Source organism: Eurytemora carolleeae, unplaced genomic scaffold, assembly GCF_000591075.1.
Source record: "Eurytemora carolleeae unplaced genomic scaffold, Eaff_2.0 scaffold962, whole genome shotgun sequence".
In the NCBI taxonomy this organism is placed as follows: Eukaryota; Metazoa; Arthropoda; class Copepoda; order Calanoida; family Temoridae; genus Eurytemora; species Eurytemora carolleeae.
This window is the reverse complement of record NW_019396859.1, coordinates 38,645-47,409: the sequence shown is the minus strand read 5'-3', so window position 1 is coordinate 47,409 and position 8,765 is coordinate 38,645. Positions and strand designations below refer to the sequence as shown.

Here is an 8,765-nt window from a genome sequence, read left to right as displayed (position 1 = left end):
ATTTGCAATTTATTTCTCTATTGTAAGATGAATATTCAGATATTTGTAAAATGTGTTTCTCTATTGTTAGATGTTATTAAATATTTGGATTTATGTAAAAAGATTTTGGTCTGATTTTCTAATCCCTAAATCTTTGCAACCAAATGTCGTTTGATATTTAAAACTATACAGTCTGTTAGATCAAATTATCTAAGTTTGAAATACCAAAGGTTTACACGATAAGGTTGCAAAAATATAGGGAAAAGAAAATTTGAGTTTGTGGCAATGACTCAATTCCTTTGTTTTTCTGTTGTAAGATGAATATCCGAATATTTGTAAGGTTTGTTATTTTCTCTCTCAGGTGTTTGATCGATACTGCTCTGCACCATTTCTACTTTATCTTTACACAGAACTAATCTTAATATATCCGAGTCCTGCAGTGCAGACATGCACCCGGAGTAATATCATGAAACCAACCTGGACCCAACCCCTTTCAATCATATCATCTATATTAATGTATCAACTATTTCTGCACCCAACATAAACAATAAAAGTCTACATGTCTGTAACCATTAAACAATTGCTAAATAAACATTATTTGTGTACATTTTACCGTTATTATTTGTTTTTTCCCCTTGATTTTCCAAAGAGAAAAATACCCAAAGGTCGGAACTTTGATATCGTTAATTTTGAACGCTTGATCTCGATATCCAATGTGGGCTCTTTTAATTTGAGGAACAATGCTTGATCTCTTCATTTCATTTATCCCTGCAGGGTATGATTACTGCACGAGATATCAAAAGGAATGAAACTACTCCTATAAAAGATGGAGATTAGTTCTTACAACCTAGATTTACAAAACGAAAGTTCTGACTTGTGGTTTTCCTTGTCGAAAATTTAATATTAAGACACTTTGCTTTAAAAATAATTTATTGGCAGGCTTAAAGTTTTTGGACAAAATAATATAATTATAATAGACTTAGGGAGTAGACTTTGTGCAGGGTTAGGTGGCAAAAATACTTTTTTGGTAGGTTTCAGTGGGGTTGAATTTTTCGGTTTTGTAAACTGTATTTGGTATTCGTCTAGACTTAGTTTTTAGTCAAAGAGAATAGAATTTTTTAGTCCTGGGGCCAGATTTAATGAAGAGTGATTAGCGAGACCTAGTTGAACCACTTCAAGCTGAAGCAAAAGTTGTTAAATTTAGTCTACATAGTTAAATTCCGTTTTTTATTCATTAAAAGAGTTGAGTCTTTGCCACAAACTCTAATTTTCTAATCCCTATGTCATGCAACCCAATTTCGTAAACCTTAGATATTTTAAATTATGAAGTCTAATAATTTAAATTTGAAATATTAAAGGTTTATATTGTCAGTTACCGAAGATATAGAGATTAGAAAATTTGAGTTTGTGGCAAAAACTCAATTCCTTTGATCATTGATGGCTTAAATATTATTTTTTGTGTGTAAAACAGAAATCAATTTCCGTTATAATCGAAATAAAATAAAATAAAAAGAATCATGTATATTTAATTTTATTCATTATTGCAATAAAATAGATAGATAGATAGAATGTGCATTGAACTAGAGGTTGACTAGTGTAATGGTATATTATGGCATAATTATTAAATATGTAAATATGTGCTGTAGAAAGATTTGTTCAGATATTTTCTAGTTTACGTATAAACAAGGTTTACATGTCTGCATAGTATTCATTTACAGAGTTTACAACTTTTAATGCATTTTTTCATATCTTTTGCTAAATTTTCACGACTTTAACGACTATATTACATTTTTTCCCTCAAACTCTGGTTTTTATAGTTCAATAATTTCACTTTTTAGCATAAAATGCATGCTGTGTACATTATTACAGGCTTTGCAGTACACCCGTTGACAATTAAAAAACTGGTTTTGACATAAAATGGACGGATTAGATTAACAAGACATTTTGAAGCACATTTAAAGCGTGAGAAAAAAACAGGAATGCAATTTTTAATAATTGTCATTTAATGATTTGAATAAATAAACGGATATTCCATGGTTTATGAATAAATGACGAACTATGTAGATGTACACAATTATTTTTAGTTTACAATTAGTAGTGTGCATTTATGTAAATTTAATAATAAATATTTCAGGCATTGATTGCATGCAAATAATTTCAATCTTGCGGTACATTTACATTGCATAGTGTTAAGCATACTCAAGGGCTAATTAAAGATAATCATAGCATCAGCTTAAACTAATTAAGGCATTGTGAATACCATGGTTTTTAAAAAATACTCTGTTAGGAGTAATCCTGTACAGACTAGAAATTAACAAAAATAAGTAGTCGAGTTTTGAACATACGATCAAACAACATTTGATAAGTATCTAAATTCTTGGTTAAGTAGGTAAGTGAGCAATTTTACTTTTTTTAAACTATACCAGACGTTGTGTAGATATCTGGGTTTGGGGTAGAATACACCGGAACGGATCAGTTGATTTCTCAGCTTTGGCTGCACTGAGAAGACTCAACTTGTTGATTTTATCCATTAGGTTTGCTCTCTTAGTTACAATATTCTCCAGGAGAGGTTTCGGTATCTCCGGACTAGCCGGAGCAGGTCTCTCCACCTCTAGGTTCAGGTTCTGGTTGTGATCATTAGAGAGTTGATCATTCTGGTTGATTTGATCATGACTCTTCTTGTGCTTTATAAAATCCATCCTACTGGTGAAATCCTTGCTGCAGACATCGCAGAGATATTGTTTGGTTCTGGTGTGAGATAAAACATGTTTTCCAAGCTCAACTGTAGATTTAAATTGACAAGGACAGAAGATACAGTTGACCCTTGTCAATCCTTCATCATTAGGTTCACGTCTGAAGTTAGCATCTATAGGTATATGGGAGGCAGCCTCGTAAACCTCAATGTTCTCTCTATACACGTCAGGGTGCTCATCCTCAATATGTGCAATGGTCTCAGCGCGATGGAGGTACTCCTCGTTGCAGATATGGCACTTGAAGTAGCTCTTGACATCCACCACGCCAGAGGTCTCGTCGTCGTCCCCATCCAGATCCCCAGGGTACTCCTGGTTTAGATGCTTCTCATAGTGGTGTTTCATCAGATTTTCTTCTGAAGAGAAGGTTGAACTGGGACACTTACTGCATTTAAACGGACGATCAGAGACATTTCTCGAGTTGTGTCCGGAGTCAAGTACTCCTCCATGTTTCCGAACCTGGTGCCGATCCCGGTTTGACTTTGTGGTGAACCAGAGTTTGCAATCCTGACACTTGTACGGTTTCTGTCCAGTGTGAGTCAGGATATGACGGTTTAGGGATGAAGTCCAGGGAAATTTCCTGTAGCAGAAAGGGCAATCAATTTTGTGGGGAGCAGCAGAGTATGCACTCTTCCTCTCATCTCCGTTCTCCTTGCATTCTTCATCATCCTCCCGTATTTCCTCAGCGTTGGAGTCAGAGAAGAACTGGGGGAAGGATTGGTTGGTGGCGGAGGACAGCAGTTTGGTTACACTCGCTAGATCTACAGAATCTTCTTCCTTCTTCTTGTCAGGTTTATCATCGATCACGAGCAGACCATCCTCTTCCTTCTCTGTATCTGTATCTTCATCAGGTTTATGGCCAGCTTCATCGTCTTGGATTTGAAGAGAGAGTGGGAATAAATGTTTTCTTGATCCTCTTCCCTTCCCGCTCCAGCACTCTGGATGTTGTTGCTTTATGTGACGCTCCATATTAGATCTCAGAGTAAACTTGGCATTGCAACTTTGGCAAGAATAGGGTCTTTCCGTCCTGTATCTTTTCTGCTTTGGTTTCTTCATTAGAACTCCGTTCTTGATCACCATCTTGTACATTGATTCATCCAGCTTTTCTTCAGTATCAGATATCTCAGAAACCTTAACTACTGGAGAAGGTTCTTCAATATGTTCTTCAGGTTTAGGGGGAACCTGAGCTTGACTAAGATTCTGCAGAGCCTCTGCTGCCTCTCGCTGCTGGAGAAACTCTGCTTGTTTTTTAGCAAACTCTTGAGCTGCCAGGAACGGAGACAGATCAACTGGAGGAACTGGCAGGTTTCCTCCATAGTAACTGTTCTTATTATGCAGTCCTGAGATTAAGCTTTGTTGACTGAGTAAATATGGCATGGCTGCAAGGTAGGGATAGAAAATGCTAGGTTGTTGTTGGTTCTGAAGACCAGGGAGAAGCATTGGGAACCCAGGAGGGAATCCCCCCGGGAGTTTGGGTCCTACTCTGAACTTTGGCTCTTGATGGTTTGTACTTTCATCCTCTTGGTGATCAACTGGCTCTCTTCTCTTTTCATCCTTAACCTTGCTCAGGTCTAAAGGTGCTTCATCATCTGAACCCAAACTATTGCTTCTTCTCCTTGGCGAGAAACCAGGAGGTTTATGTTCTCCAATAGCCTCTGCAATATGATCCACGTCCTTGGCATACTCTGGGTGTGTATGGATCCCGTGTTGAATAACGGCAAACTTTGACATAAAAGTAAGCTTGCAAACTTTGCAACGAAATGCAAAATCTGACTCCATATCCATAGGTTCAGAACCATTCTCCTCTATACCGTTCCTGGAACCCTCTCCGGACATCTGCATCCTTGTGATCAATGTCTCTGTATCCTCTGTCTCATGGATGATCAAACAATCCCTAATCTGCTCCCTTGAGGTTTTCCTGTGCTTATTCTTCAGATGTCTCTCACAGTTTGCCTTTGTTGTAAATCCAAAGTTGCAAACCTTGCATTCGAACGGTTTTTCTCCGGTGTGTCGTCTCATATGGCGGGTGAGGGTGCTCTTGTCGTTACTGGTGTAGGTACAGGTCCCAACGTTGCACCTATAAGGGGCCTTGTCCAAATGCTCCTTGTTGTGCCCCTTCAGGGCTCTCAGGTTAGGGAATACACTAGGGCACTGGCTGCAAGGAAACTCTCCCTTCATTTTCATTTCTTTAATTACAGGATCATCGTCAAGAAAACTCTCTCCCTCGTCCAACCTCATCCTTTTCCCTCCAGGACTCTCGGGCTCGGAGAGGGTTGAGTTCACGCTGTGTTCAGAGGTGATAGACTCTGCAATACTGGGTTGAGAGTTTTTATTTTCTCCGGCCATAGCGGAAAAGTTTTGAGTGATGGATAGGATACTCTGAACATCTGCCAGATCTTTCTCTTTCAGAACAGGACGGGTGAGGGCTCCCTCTAGATGTTTGGTTATAGGTGAGAGGGATACAGGGAGAGATATTGGAACCTGAACCCCGGATAATGAAGCTGATAGGTTCGGATATTTGATTTCAGAAAAGTTTGATATTGGCTGAAAATGGTGAAGATACTTGTGTATGTTTAAACTCTGGAAAGTAGAATAAATAGCGGTGCAGGAGTCACAGCGGAGCTGTTGTCCAGGATGGGTTGAGAGAATGTGTGCTTCCAGGAGCAGATCAGAGCTGTATGTCTTCTCACACACAGGACACATCTGCTCCGTCTTCTCCGGGTAGTTGTTATTACTGGTCTCCTCCCGATCCATTAAACTGAAACTTGCCTCTCTCTTCTTTGCTTTCTTAGGAAGAACAAGAACCTTCCCATCCTCTCCCTCTGCTCCTTTCACCCCGTGGGTTCTCTGGTGTCTGTGCATGTTTCCATTCGTTGTAAAGGTTTGTCCGCAGAAGATACATGAGAATGGTCTCTCCCCTGAGTGGACCAACATGTGCCTGTCCAAGGAGCTGAAGGAGGACAACATCTTCCCACATAGACAGCAGTTGTACACCTTGGTCTGACCTAAACATAGATATATATATAGACATACATATTGGATATATCTAGATAGATAGATAGATAGATAGATAGAATGATAAATAAAGAGATAGATACATAGACAGATAGACAGACAGACAGACAGACAGACAGATAGATAGATAGATAGATAGATAGATAGATAGATAGACAGACAGATAAATAGATAGATAGATAGATGGATAGATAAATAGATAGATAGATAGATAAATAAACATATTTTAAGTATACATCATAAAGATAGATAATACCCATTATACCCACTAATATAGTGAATTGATTACAACTTTAATGCGACAGTAAAACAAAAAAGAGTAATCAGAATTATTCTACAGTGCTCTCTGAGCTAGTTTGAACCTGTACCAGTAGGATCACTAGGACCTGGAGCTGGTATAAACCTGAACCTATTGGATCACTAGGACCTGGAGCTGGTATAAACCTGAACATATAGGATCACTAGGACCTGGAGTTAGTTTAAACCTGTACCTATAGGATTACTAGGACCTAGAGCCAGAGCTGATATAAATCTGAACCTGTAGGATCACTTGAATATGAAGATGGTTTGAATATGTATTTGTAGGATAACTAGGGTCTGGAGAAGGTTTAAATAGGTACCTGTGTAGGATCACCAGGGTCTGGAGAAGGTTCGAATATTTACCTGTAGAATCACTAGGACTTGGAGAAGGTTTAAATATTTACCCTTAGAATCACTAGGGTCTGGAGAAGGTTTAAATATTTACCTGTAGAATCACTAGGACTTGGAGAGGGTTTAAATATTTACCTACAGGATCACTAGGATCTGGAGAAGGTCTAAATATTTATCTGTAGGATTACTAGGGTTTGGAGAAGGTTTGAATATTTAATTGTAGGATCACTAGGATCTGGAGAAGGTTTAAATATTTACCTCTAGAATCACTAGTGTCTGGAGAAGGTTTAAATTATTACTTTTGGGATACCTAGTGTCTGGAGAAGGTTCAAATTGTTACCTGTAGGATCACTAGGGTCTGGAGAAGGTTTAACCTCGTTATGTCCCCGGAGATGGGACGTAAAATCTCTCTGACAGGATAAGACCTGACTGCAGAGTGGACACTTGAAATCCGGGATGCAAGGCTCGGAATCATCACTATATCCCTGAAATAAAACAAATTTAGCATTTTTTCTATTTTCAGTTTAAAAAAATAGTATTGATCTTGATAAAATGAATGAATTTACCTGAATCTGATTTGGTTTGGTTGATTTCCTCCGTCTGCCAGGATTTTCAGAATCTGAATCTCTTCTCTCCTCATCCTCATCCTCCTCATCATACTCCCTCATTCCTTCCTCATCATCCCTCATCCTGCCCTCATTCTCCGAGTATGGGGATGAGGGTAGGGAGTGAGTACGGATGGGGGCAGGGGAGGAGGGAGGAGAAGGAACAGGGGACGGAAGGGACAGAGTAGGTATTTCTAAAACCTCTTTCTCACAATCCTCTTGTTTAGAAGGTTCGGACGAACCCTGCTCCGCATCTATGTGCTCCTCTGGCATCCTGGAGAAACAACAAGTTTATTAAACCTTTAATTAAACTAATCTCAACTATTTTATTAATATTTGGATCCTGAGATCAAATGGACGGTGCCTAAGATGAGAGAATAATGAAGAAATAAAAAGATTAATAATTTAAACTGTATAAAACATTAAATGCTAAACATCTCAGATTTACAGAGCAGAGAACCTTCCCCTCCTTTCTCATAGCGCTTTACTTCAATCTAAACCCAGCTCCACCTTCCCTCCTCATTTTCCCGGCATAATCCTCTCCTTCTAAGTTTCAATACCATTCTGACATTATACAGTGGGGCTCACTAAACTGTGAAATAGGAAGACGACTGTTAGACTCAAGTTAATGCTTTAAATAATCCGATAAACATGAAGCACAGCACGTGTGCAGTGCAACCGGACCTATTTCACTTAATCAGTGGATTTTCAAGCTAACAACATGAAATGCACATAGTATAACTTAAAAGTCATCTTCTTATTTCACAGCATTATTATTCCCACTTTACATCAACAAAAAAATTTACCTCAGTTGTCAAATGCTGGGTTTAGAATGTGTGTTTGTGTGTTCAAGGTTCCAAATCTGAAATCAGAGAAGTTTTGAATAAAGTTCGCCAGATTAACTTACTAATAAGCTCCTTACAATCTTTATACGCATTTTATTGGAGCTACTTCACAGTTATATACCTTTGCCCAAATATTAATCGTTAGTTCAGGGGTTAAACAGTACATTCATTTCATTATTTGGAATAAAATTGCCTTTTTTTACCAAAGCTAACTTTTATCTGACACGACTTTAACGTCAATGTAATAGAATTATTAAAAAGGATAGAATGATGTGCATGACATTAAATAAGATAGAATGATGTGCATGACATTAAAAAAGATAGAATGATGTGCATGACATTAAAAAAAATAGATGAAAAAAGACACAACTGGCAAAAATAAAAAGAAAATTAAGAGAAAATGAGAAGAAAGGGTGAATTAATTTACCAGGAAAATTATAAAAATATCTATTTCCAAAAAATCTAAATCCTATTTTATTGATAATGAATTTAAAAATGAATAAAAAACTAGATTTGTATAGTTGAGATTGTATACACGAACTAGGCAACTAAATCTGATGAATAAGGTTTACTGCTAGATAATTACAACATGTTTACAAATATCTACCATTTATTCATATTTCTATAAATTTTATTTTGTGATATAGGCCATTTTAAAACTCATGTTGTCGTGCATAAAATATTTCACAATAGATAACTTGGCAAATCTTTCAAAGTTTATATAGCGAAATTTTCATATAAATACAAGTTTTCACTCTGGTACACAGATAATACATTTACTCTGGTACACAGATAATACATTTACTCTGGTACAAAGATAATACATTTACTCTGGTACAAAGAGAGTACATTTACTCTGGNATATATATATAAATATATATATATATACATATATATATATTATTGCCTTCTTTCGTAGT

The 8,765-nt window shown here is 37.3% G+C and overlaps 1 protein-coding gene across 1 annotated transcript; it reads right to left on the bottom strand.

The window, feature by feature from the left end:
• Positions 1-1,494: 1,494 nt before the first annotated feature.
• On the bottom strand, positions 1,495-7,862 carry LOC111709463 (ras-responsive element-binding protein 1; the record flags this gene model as incomplete). The annotated part of the gene is given in 4 exon segments (XM_023483124.1): positions 1,495-5,734; positions 6,736-6,880; positions 6,962-7,274; positions 7,807-7,862. Coding segments are annotated over 3 exon segments (3,795 nt in total). The 3' UTR covers positions 1,495-2,396.
• Positions 7,863-8,765: the final 903 nt, after the last annotated feature.